At 41.2% G+C, this 12,333-nt stretch overlaps 1 protein-coding gene across 2 annotated transcripts in view; it reads left to right on the top strand.

The window, feature by feature from the left end:
• Positions 1–12,333, top strand: part of rhbdl3 (rhomboid, veinlet-like 3 (Drosophila)) — an 84,876-nt gene that overhangs the window by 51,661 nt on the left and 20,882 nt on the right. For both annotated transcript variants that reach the window (XM_085410176.1, XM_085410177.1), the window contains 3 exons: positions 1,738–1,896; positions 6,636–6,860; positions 8,305–8,453. In XM_085410176.1, coding sequence (XP_085266302.1) covers positions 1,738–1,896; positions 6,636–6,860; positions 8,305–8,453 — 533 coding nt within the window. The remainder of the gene's footprint in view (positions 1–1,737; positions 1,897–6,635; positions 6,861–8,304; positions 8,454–12,333) is intronic.

A 12,333-nucleotide genomic window follows, 5' to 3' on the forward strand; every position in this document is an offset into this window, starting at 1 on the left:
AGAGATAACACTGGCTTGAAAATGTACAAATGGGCTTGCGTTAAATGAAAACTGCATCATCGCTGTTAGATAACATGTAAAAATAAAGACACACAATGTTAGAGAGAGCTAGAACCTCTTCTGTCTGTTGTCCCTTGGTCAACCATAGACCACCTGCTGCCAGACTGGCTGTGCTCAGCTTCTGCTAGCGCTGTCATATGGCAACCACACGTTTGCATACACACGCGCATGCATGCTGTCAGGGTTCCTGGGTCGGTGACCCAGTATTTTCAGTTCACGTTCACTGTTTATCTTCTGCCTGTTCCACTTCCTGTTTTATTGTGTTAGCCTTGGTCCATGTGCATTATGTTCCGTCCTCTTCCCGTTTATCATTAGTTCATTATGTTCAGCTGTGTACTCACCAGGTTCTAATCTCTCATCACTCAGCCTGTGTATTTATGTCCCTCAGTTCAACCAGTCCAATGTCGTGTCATTGATGTTATTGTGATGTTGTCTCTCCGTCTGTATGTTCAGTTAGTCAGTCAGTGCTTCAGTCAGTCGTCCAGCCATTTTCTCCCTTTGTTCTGTTCATCCACTCCTTATAATAAATCGTCACCTACCTGCGAGTCCTGCGTTTGGGTTCCTTCTTCCTCGCCTCCACCCAACCGCTGACACATGCGTGCTGTAACTATATCTGGTTCAGGGGTGTTGAAGTCTGGCAGGCGGCTAATATTGTCTGAATGCCACATCTTTATGCATGGATGTGCACATTTGCAAATATACAGATAGAGAAAGACAGAGTTACATGTGCATACACACTCACATGCACAGAGGCAAGCAGAGTGGCAGCAGCTGTCTTCTGTCTGAATCCACAATCAACCCAACATCCAAATAACACATTCAAGTCCTTTCTAGTGTAATTTGAGGCCAGACAGATATTGTCGCATATGGCTGTACCTTTTTTCTGTTTTTCTTGTTTTAGGGCGTCATGAGCAGCTCGATTTTTCACATTTCACTCAGAACTATTCCAGAAACACTGCTCACTTCTCTGCAATCAGAAAGCCTCTGTAAGAGGTCCTTCCTCTGGCCCCCTAAATGTCTGTGTGCGTGCATGTATATATGCATAGGCTGAGTGGCAACTTCACTATAAATTGGCACTTAAGATTTGAAGCCACACGGCACAAAGGAAAGAAAAGAGTGGAGGAAAAAAGCAAAGCTCTTTTACCATTTAAGTGCTTTAGTAATCACTGCTCTGAAGGTCTTTTGACATATTTGGATTTGTCAGAAAATCTTGGGTATGTTATTTTTCAGATATGTCTGAATGCTTCCTCTCATGAGCAAAAAGCAGCCTGTGGCTAAATGCGGTGCAGGGTGTCATTTCAAAGTGAAATTCAAAGCTGTTATAAGTTACTGCATCTCCACAGTTGGGCCTTTTAGAGCAATTAGAGCTCTTTTATGCAAGATCTTCAAACCATGACTAAACTGCTGCTGATGGTTTTTAGGGTATTGATATTTGGCTTTGCAGAAAACTGTGCACGAGGTGAAACTGACTACTCTAGACTTTTTAAAACGTTTATTTTATTTTATTTGTTTGATATACTGCAAGTGTTGTGCCCATAAAGACACCATGTTTCGTTTGTCTAGTATTTTTCTGTCTGTTCTATTTAAATAATACTTTTAAACAGGTAATCATCACATAATCAATCAAATAATGAATCAATAATAATCTTTTGCATTTCCATATGTTTTTGTTTGCAGTATGACCCCGAAAACTCAGGCTTCATCAGTACAGAGCGGTTCAGGGACCTGCTGGCCACCCATGGCTCTGAGCTCGACCCCCACAAACTGGAAGTCCTGTTGGCCCTTGCTGATGGCAATGCTGATGGAAAGATCTGTTATCAGGACTTTGTCAACCTGGTGAGATGATTTAACTTTCTGTAACTCTGTATTATCCATAAAGATGGTTATGTGAGAAAATCCCACTACATCAGCAGTTTCTGAAATACTGTGCCTAGCACCAATATGCGTCGACATGTCTACTTGAGTTACTGCCATGTGATTGATTGACTGGATATTTGCTTTTTGATCAGCTGAACGACTATACTTAATAAAGTGTCTGGTGAGTGTCAAAGACTCAATACTTATGACTTCACGTGGACGTCACACCTTTTCTCTTAATTGTGATGACATTAAAGCTTCCACAAACCCGAAGGCTAAAGAATATCTAATACGCCAAAGCAAAACATACGTTGCAAGCAGTAGAGTACAACTCTAAACACTAGAGACATTAAAAAGACTGATTAAAAATTGTTCATAGTACTCTGTATGAGGCCAAAACTGTTTGAAGTATGGCCAAGACTTGTTAATTGTCTCCTAATGTGCAGCAACTGAGATTTATTTGTGACTTGTGGAACAGTTTTTTTTTTTTTGCCACATCTGGAACTTTTTCAGCTTTACATCCACCATATTCCAAAATCACCTCAGCTACACAAGATTGCTCCTAATAGGAAATAACTCCCTGTCTGGTGAGAATTACCCCTCCTAAGGCTCACCTTGCCCCACTTACAGTTTCACCTTCAAACCACAGCCCGCCGCTGATTGTCCAAGGTCTCACTCAAGTCTCTTCAGCCTTGCTAGCTTCTTCATAACCTTTTCTTCTCTTTTTTCTTGCTGCTATACCTCGTGGGAGACTCAACTGCTGACCCAGGATACTGTGAAGTGGTCTTATGTGGTACACAATAACTACTGGGTGGCTAAGGGATGCGGTGGGGGTGTACATCTCTGTACAGACTGTAAGGAATTCATTGTTGTCTCTGACTGTAAGAGAGTCCATCTCTCCCTGTCTCTCTTGTTCTTCGGAGCTGTTTATTGTGTGATACAGTGGGTGAGGAATGAGGCCTGTAGGAAGCTTGGAAAAATGTCAAAAGGACATTTTCTATTTGGTGCATTCATGTCACGTGAGAGCCTGTGGGTCATGGTGTGCAACTGGAAGTGGGACAGAAAGGAATGGAGGTCTGCGTGCGTGTGGATCTTTGTGTACAATATAGTGAAGTATAGTTTATACATTCACAGAGGCAGCACCAACAGCAGCTAAACACATAAGAGAGAAAGGAGTGACTCATGGTTATGGTAATAAGGTGTGCATGTTTGAGTAAATAGGTGCTAAAATTTCAGATTTGTAAAGCATTTATCATCATCTTCCAGTTACTCACTGCTTTGCACTGGTGGATTACAAAGGTTGACCATCTTTAGACATTTCCTGAGCTTTGTAAAAAACATAGTAAGGTTTTTTTATAGTAAGTTGAATTTCGATGACCTTAACACTAACATTGAACTGTTTCGATTGGTCAACAGTAAAAATGTTGTTGGTGGGATCCTTCACATGTGAACCCACAGCTCTGTGAAAAGGCTTGTGAAACATTTTATGACTATCTGAAGAAATGCGTGGTATGTAAACACGCAGGCACGATGCTCAAAAGTACCAACTGCAAACTGGGAGCTTGAGGCAGAGAAAGAAGGACTGCAGCAAAGAAAGAGCGGAGTAGAGGAGTAGGGAGGAATAGCAGAAAAGGAGGCAAAGGAAAGGACAGACAGAGACAAACTGTGAGGGTTTTATTTGTTGCGCCATCTCTCCCTTGCACCACAGCTCTTCCATCAGCGTGATTGTCAGTAATTGCCTGCTCACTGCTCCATCACAGTTAGCTTTCATATCACTGCTCGCTCGCTTTCTTCATCCTCTCTAACTCTTTACCTTTCCACCTGCCTTTCTTGCATTGAATAAACCAGCAGGTTCCAGCTCTTTATTTCTTTCTTATTTTGTATGCTTATTACATTCTCCTTTACATTTGTCTCCTTGTATTTAACTCTCTCTCATACATCACCCTGATGTGTTGAATTTTTTTTTACAGCTTTCCTGGGCAGAAAATAGCTACGTAATGTGTTTATACTTTACAAAATATCTACACTTTTAACCACTCAGTTTCTCACCCGAGTGGAATAAATTCAGGTAATGCTCATAACTTATGATGCATGCTCGCATGTCCTGTTTTGTGTTATGTATACCTGAGAGAGCTTGAGCTTTATGTTAGTTTTTTTTCTTCTTTTATGTGGACGTTTGTTTATGCTGGTGTAAGATCTCCCAACATCTTTTTGTTTTTGTGATTCGACACAATCGTCGACATTCAGGCAGGAAAACACGTGGAGACAGTGAAACGCAATCCAAGACACATTGTGGAAATGCCAAAACACACAGTGGCATATGAGAAAGGATTTTCTGTTATGACAGTGGAAGTTGTTTTAATTGTTTCACTTGGCTTGGAAAGCAGTCCACCAGGAATGTGGACGGATGACGTTGTTTTGTGTGTTGCGGTAAATGTTAAGCCTGGTTGAACTTTTTTTTAGTGTGACCACCTTGTGTGCGTGTGTGTCTTTGCCTGTGCTTTTTTAAAAGCCGCTCTGTTGATGCCAACATTGTGCGCTCTGCCAAAAAACTGAGGGTAATCCAACAAAACAGATGAAACTCAGGGCTGACCTGGTGGAGCTAACGGAGGCATTAAGGCATAAACCGCATAAACCGCATACTAACACACTTCTATAGTCTCTTTTCAGCCTTCATCATATTTCTTCTGATCCTCCGCCTATTTGTCCTTCTCTGTCCCCTTCTTGTTGTACTTGTTTCTTCCTCTGCCTCTTCTTCCGTCTCTTTTCTCTGATTGTATTTTCCACTGATCAAACAGAGAAATTGTCTCTTCCTAGCCGAACGCTCATCAGTGCCTCTCACCTCTTCTGCCCCTCTCCCTTCTCCTCTTGGCAGCGAGAAAACAGACAGAACATTATTCTTTCTTTTGTGCCTCGCAAAGACGAGAGGAATCACAGTTGCTTCACACGAAGAATTGACTGTCTTTATGGGGCATGGCTGCCTGGGGGGGATGTCTGTGAGAGCGCTTGCTTCGGTGTGCGGTCTCGAAGTGGCCATGGTAACCTGTAATCATTTTCCCACAGTTCTCTGTGACTGATATAAAGGCTGAAATAATTGGCTTTTTTGAAGTTTGTCTCCAAACAATGAGTCCTAAGACTCTAAAAGTCTCATTAAAAAGCGTCAGAAGAACTATCAGACAACTGTTCAGAGATTTTATTGTTTTTCTGATTTCGTGTATTCCTTCTTATCTTTATTTCTCGTGCAGTTTCTGTTAAACTGAGCTTAGCTGTGATAAATGTCTTTGCTTTCAAGATGTAAACAAGAAGATAAGCCTGCTGGCTTTAAACTAAAATGTTCCTTCTGATAAGCCAGTGCTCGTACTTGAATAAACATCAATTGAAGCTTTCTTACACATCGCAATTTTGAAGCCAATTTAAAGTTGTAGCTTTTGAAGATCCAGTATTACCGTCCACATCTACCTCTATTGCCAACAGCTCCGCTGCCACAACACATTTATGTTTTTTTCCCCAATCTCTGCCCTTGCTGAAAACAATAACACTCATCCTTATTGCCTTAAAGTAGCATCTGCTAACTGACACATCTGGGCTTCCTGCAGTTCTAGAGACACAGACATAGCCGTAAAATTGAGTTATGGAGTGTCACATAAACAGAGCGGAGCTGGAAACAGATTGGGGGAGGAGGGAAAGACTGGGACCGATAGCCAGAGTGAGAGAAGGATGGAGATGTGGGACAAGAATCTTATAAAACACACAGCAAGTGCAATAAACGGCATAGAGACGGCTGTGATTTAGGCAGAGAGCTGGAAAGGATAAACTAGAATTTCTTTTGCCATCTATGCAAAACAAAAAGCCTTACTCAGTTACTCTTAAGATTTGTGCAAACATTTTTTCGTCTGGTTATTTGTGGAAAATGTAAAGATAATTAAGTGGCAGATAGCTAAAACACATTCCTATTATTATTCTCACTTTTCTGACCTTCTTAATGTACTGTTACGCTCAAACAAAGGCTGCTGAAAATGGCGAAACATTTACAAATGCGATAAAGCCTGGAAACCCTCATTTCTTGTGGATTTTGCACCTTTTTTCCATGGACGGGTTTCTGATGGACATGTTTGTTCAGCAAAAGATGTGTTAGCTTTTAATGCCTGTACGTGTCTGTACTGTTTAATGTAGGGTGGCTGGCAGTGTTCATTATCAGTTCACTGCAGATTATTCTCTTAGTCAGTCAATCATTTGACCTATTGGATATCACAAAAGTGTGAAAAATGCCTTTGTTCAGCCAACAGCACCAAATCATACACATTCCTGCTTCATTTTTTTGTCCTTAGACTCTCAGCCTGGGTAGTTTTGAATGATTCACGGTTCAATATAATCCTTTTTTTATCCTGGGCCTTGGTGCAGTCCCTCAGTTCATCGACTGCATGAAACAAGCCGTTTTATCTCCCTTGTCATTGCCTTTGAAGCAACTTTATTTCGATTGGCTGCCCCTTGTAAACAGAAGATTTGATCAGCGGGTGGGTTTCTGAGCTGTGTACTTGTGATGACCGTACCTGCTCTCACAGATACAGCAATTGAAAAAACTCTCTGATAGTGAGTTTTAATAATGATGGTTATAGTTACACTGTTATATTAAACTATTTGTACTTACCTCCATCTCCTCTTCAGTTTTCTTCCATTCTTAATATTTCTTCTTCCTCTTTTTATGTTTGTTTCGATAGATGAGCAACAAGCGCTCCAACAGTTTCCGGAGGGCGATTCTGCAGGGCAGCAGGCAGCTAAAAGGCTGCAGTCTCAGAGACGAGGCAGGCTTAGGACTGTCCCAGCGGTTGGTCCGCCACGTTGCCTATGAGACGCTACCCCGTGAGGTCGACCGCAAGTGGTACTTTGACAGCTATACCTACTGTCCCCCTCCCTGGTTCATCCTGGCTATCACCATCGCAGAGGTAAGTTGATGGAACATAAAATGTGATGAATCTTTTAGTAATAGTACATTTTAATATGAATTGACCATGATGCTTTTCAACGGTGCCTTCTTGTGCACCTCTAGTATGATGTCAGTGTGCCTGTTATACAGTTGTGGTCAGGCGTTTACTTACACTCATCATGGACATGATCGTTGTAGTAATTTTGAGCTACTGATTTCTGAGCTGTTCTTTTTCCAGGTGGAATGACTGTACGACATATTCTTTAGTATAATGTAATCTTTAATTGACTGCACAAGTTTGAATTTAATATGGATTTTCTCTAATTCACACAGGGTTAAAATTATAAATAAAGGTGCAAATAAATACAAACACAGCCACTAATATTTGGTTGAATGTCCCTCAGCAAGATGTCCCTGAACTAGCCATCAACAAGCTCTTGGCATGATTTTCGTCGGGTATTTGGACACTCTTCTATATTTAAATCTGTTTGGGTTTTGGGAAGATCATTCCAGAAGTTTAATGTTAGCCTGCTTTATCTATTCCTAAACCATTTCGTTTTTTTGTGTGTTTGCAATCATTGTTCTGTTGGGACACCCAAATGTGTCCAGGTTTCATCTTTCTTGCTGAGTGGTTTGCAACTTTTAGTGTCAAAAGAACCCTTTTTGCCCCTTCTACCAAACAAAGGGAGAAAAATCACTGCACACGCAGGGGGGTAGTGGGTGGGAGGATGGACGATGGATGGGAGATGTAACTGGGAGAGGATAAATTCGTTTAAATTATTATTTCTTCACATATATATATATTTTTTTACTGATGTCAGCTGAGAAAAAGAGACTCACCAAAACTGTACAACAGAAGACTGAATAACATGTTACCTATTTGAGAAGTCTCTTTTTCTGCTGTGATATTGGGATGGTGGGGTCAGAATTTGGCATAAAGAACATAAAAGCATGGATCCATCCGGCTTGTGTCAGTGGTGGTGGTGATATAATAGTTTGCCCATATAAGGTGTATATAAAACATTTAATAATAGGATAAACATACAGTGGTGTGAAAAAGTGTTTGCCACCTTCTTGGTTTCCTGTTTTTTGTATGTTTTTTACACTTTAATGTTTCATATCATCAAATTAAAAATTTTAGAAAAAAAACAACAAAACACAAAATGCAAAAACATCCAAAGCTTTGTGAGAAAGGGATGGCTCCGCCCCCCAAAATCCCCTAAAAAAACCCAAAACAAAGCAAAAAAAACAATAGTATTTGATGTTGATGCCACCACTGATTTTTCCAGGTAAATTTGATTGAAACAATATTAAATCAGAAGCTTTTGCTCAACTCCTGTGAAATTACTGAAGTAATTTATTTGCATTGTTTCTATAATAATCTATGAATGGATTTGTGTATTTGTTATTCTTATCATAAATACTACAGCAAGTCACTTATTGTTTGTTCTCTGCTCTCCCAGGTAGCTGTGTTCATGTACTATGGGTGCCAGATGGACCGCTTGGTCCTGCAAGTTTCCAGTCCATCCTTCCTTAAAAGTCCCCTACCTTACCATCCTCAGCTACGAGCCCAGGCCTGGAGGTATCTCAGCTACATTTTCATGCACACTGGGTGAGTTTAAATCTATTGCTTTTCATAACTTTGCCACCATTCAGATTTTCTGATCTTGGAAACAACTTGGTGACATATTTTAGATGAAGTTATCTGCTACAGTGTGTTCATGTCAGCCTTTAGATCAAGGAGGTACGCTTGTAGCATTTTAGGTGGATATGACATATTGATGAACACTAATTTGAAGTGCCGCATAACTGTGATGCCTTGGGGTGGTGTTACCTAAGACATGTGAGGTGCTGAAGTGAATCAGCACAAGTTATGCAACAGATTCATCAACAGAAATATACAGCAGTGATTTTTCGTTCAAACACACCGAGCAGGACAAAGAAGTAAGAGATGAGAAACGTAGTCGATGGATGCAGCCAATAATGTTGACTGAAAGAAACGGGTCCTCTAATAACTGTTTGTAGTTGGATTATTGTAACGTGTGTTATGTGTGCTCATATTTGACCATAGAAAACAGTTATCTTTACAGGTACTCTTCACAAAAAAAGAGAAAACACCAAATATCAACTTGACAGATTTAATAAAACCACCTCTACATTTCTTCAGTCTCCTCCTTCCCTCCTCCGCTCCTCTCCTCTCTGACTATATTATTATCTGTTCAGTTCCGGCCAGGTCATCCAGGTTTAATTACTCTTCTGGCTAAATGTAGTTTCAGGCGATAAAGAGAACTAATAAAATGGTAATTTACTTAAGAGAACCTGGTTCAGTGCGAGGAAAGGGCTCGTGCACGGTGAGAAGATAAACTGGAAAGGATGGAGTGATGTTTAACACACCCCAATCACAGAGGAACTCACTGAAATGATTACGGTTCTCAAGGAAAGTGGCTGGCGGGAAAAGGGACTGTTGGGATTTAAACAGTCTGACTGAGGAAACTATGTATAATCACTTGGAAAGAAAAGCGTCTGGACTTCTTTAAGTTGCTTGAAGACGTTTCACCTCTCATCCGAGAAGCTTCTTCAGTTCTAAGAGTCAAATGGTGGAGAGCCCCAGGTTTAAACCCAGTGGGAGTATCCCCCCAAAAGATGGACAAAAGGACCCCCTGATGATCCTCTGCTTAGTCCAATGAGCCAAGGTGTGAAGACGGGTGTGGGTCACAATTAGCCAGGGTTTCAGGTGAGCTCATTGTGAAACCTGGCCCCACCCTATCATGTGATTTCCTGAGGTCAGATGGCCCAGGGTGTGAGTGGCTGTTAAGGCGTCTGGGAAGGGATCTCAAAACTGGATTATAGATGGCAGACAGTTGGTGTCATAAAGCACTGCCTCTGTTCAAAGATGGTCGCTCACAGTGAACATAAATGGCTTCTTTCACTCCTCTTTCAAACCATCTGTCCTCTCTGTCCAAAATGTGAACGTTGGCATCCTCAAAAGAGTGTCCTTTGTCCTTTAGATGCAGATGGACTGCTGAGTCTTGTCCTGTGGAGGTGGCTCTTCTATGTTGTGCCATACGTTTATGAAGTGGCTGTTTGGTCTCTCCAATGTAGAGGTCTGGGCATTCCTCGTTACACTGTACAGCGTACACCACATTGTTAAGTTTGTGTTTTGGCGTTTTGTCTTTCGGGAGAACCAGTTTTTGTCTGAGTGCGTTGCTGGGTCGGAAATGCACTGGGATGTCGTGTCGTTTAAATCTGGGACTCTCCACCATTTGACTCTTAGAACTGAAGAACCTTCTCGGATGAGAGGTGAAACGTCTCATAAAAGACACTTTTCTTTCCAAGCTCCTTAGACTACGATGACCTGGATGACTGAGAACCTTCACAGACATATGTATAATCACACAAAGTGACATGAATTCAGCACAGTGCCCTTAAAAAAGTTTGAAAGATGATCACGATATTCAGCTTCACGCGGTCATGTGATGTACGCAGGAACCCTGTTATGCGTTGTCAGAAGAGAAAGAGCTCAAAGAATCCTGATTAAAAGTTAATATAGATTCAAGATGGCTGCTGGGTGACAAGATTTGCTTTTAGGACTTCGGCTATAATGGAGAAAACATGGACCAGCTGCTTTTCATAGCGGAGACCTATGAATGTGTGAGTTTTTGCACGAACAGTTTATTGATTAATCACAAAGAAAAAACAAACATGTTTTAAAAGCATTACTATGATTGCATAATTTAATCCTTAAATGTTCCATCATCTGTAGCTGGCTGCTCTCACCTAAACAGATATATTGCATATTTGCAATCAAGCTGCTGATTTGTGCTGTTTGCTTTCAGCAGCAGTAGCCCAGGTTGCACTTGATGATAGTCCACATAATTTAATCGCTAATAGCTGAACAAGTAGCTACCGCACAGCTGTGTGAAATCCATGATGCTGGTCTTTTTGATGCAGAGAATGATCGTTTATATCACACTGCAGCAGAACTTCTTCAGCTTGTATGGATCGTGTTTTGTCAAAGATATTCTAACGCCTACAGACTGAAAATCAATATTCTTATTTATTCAGAGAATATAAACCTTTAATCACTGATTCACTCTGGATCTTTAAATAATGTTGAAATACATTCAGTTTTTATAGATTTTAGAGACAAAGTAACCCAATTCATGTCACTTCAGATAGACTCATGCATCATCGAGTGTAAAGTGCACAAGTCTTGTCTTTCTTTATTTAGCTGTAATTGATTTAACACTGACAGAGAGCACAGACACAGAAATGGAGTGCCCTTTAACAAAAGTCAAGGCTGGTTTTCTGATTCATTTATCCAATGGTGCAGACGAACTTTGATGTGTATTGCAAGATAATACTCGGCGCTCACATTAAAAGTGGCACTGACAAAGCTTTGCAACTGACTGATACCAATATTTCCATATTTGAATTTTGCCCGCTTTCTCTTCTTGTTTCCCTGTGTCTCTCACTCACACACACACACACACACACACACACACACACACACACACACACACACACACACACACACACACACACACACACACACAGAAACAGAGAGTGAGAGTCTCACACACATCTACAAACCATGTAATCCTGTCAACAGCTCAGTACCACTGATCCCTCCAGTTCCCAACACTAAAACAAAATGTAAATATTGGCCCCAAAACATCCCTCAGCAGAGCAGCCTCTCAGACAGACAGAGCCTGCTCTGCTCTCTCTCCCCTCGCTCTCACTTTCCATCACAAGCACACGAAGGATGTCTGTAGCAAGTGTGAAGCCTTCAGAAAGATTAGTGCTTTTTGAGATTAAACCAGGACAAGTTTCTGCCCGGTTGTGTTTCTCGAGTTCTCAGTCTAATGTGGGAAGATGTAACCTACAATAATAATCAGAGGAGCCTGAGCACCTGATGATAGTGTAATAATTTGTGGAAAACTGGCAAGAGATTGCACTCAGTTCAGCGCTAAAGTTGTTCCATTAACGTGAACTAACAATAAGGTTTTCTGTAGTTTGGTGAAGCAGCGATAAAGACAGTAAGATTCAACAGTGCTTTTGTTGAGTGCCCTGAAAGGCCACGGTTATCTCGACACAATAGGGCTTCTCATGGGTATCCACGGATCTGCCTGACAGTGCAGCCTGTTCCTCACAGCCTCATTAGTGGTATAGAAATATATAGCTGCTGTTATCTGGAGGGGAGTTGTTCTCTGAACAGGGTTCTCCCAGCCAATCAATATCCCCATTGTCTTTCTGATCGCTGAGCGATGCTTTATGTCGCCGTTGTAGTTGAGGTGGCTGCGTTGTTTCAAGCTAACTAGATTACTGGGCTTGCCTGAGTTGAAGGAATAGCATGTGTGTCAGACACAGAGAGAGAGAGAGGTTATTTGTTTTAGGAAAGTTTTTGTTTATTTTTGTTTGAGTCTGTCTGTAAACGCAGCGTTTACTGGAACCCTCTGTCAACCTGTCAAACAGGGGAAAAAACGGGACTC

This window comes from Rhamphochromis longiceps, linkage group LG6, assembly GCF_057381845.1.
Source record: "Rhamphochromis longiceps isolate RC_006_pf linkage group LG6, R_longiceps_female_GT1.1, whole genome shotgun sequence".
NCBI lineage: Eukaryota > Metazoa > Chordata > Actinopteri > Cichliformes > Cichlidae > Rhamphochromis > Rhamphochromis longiceps.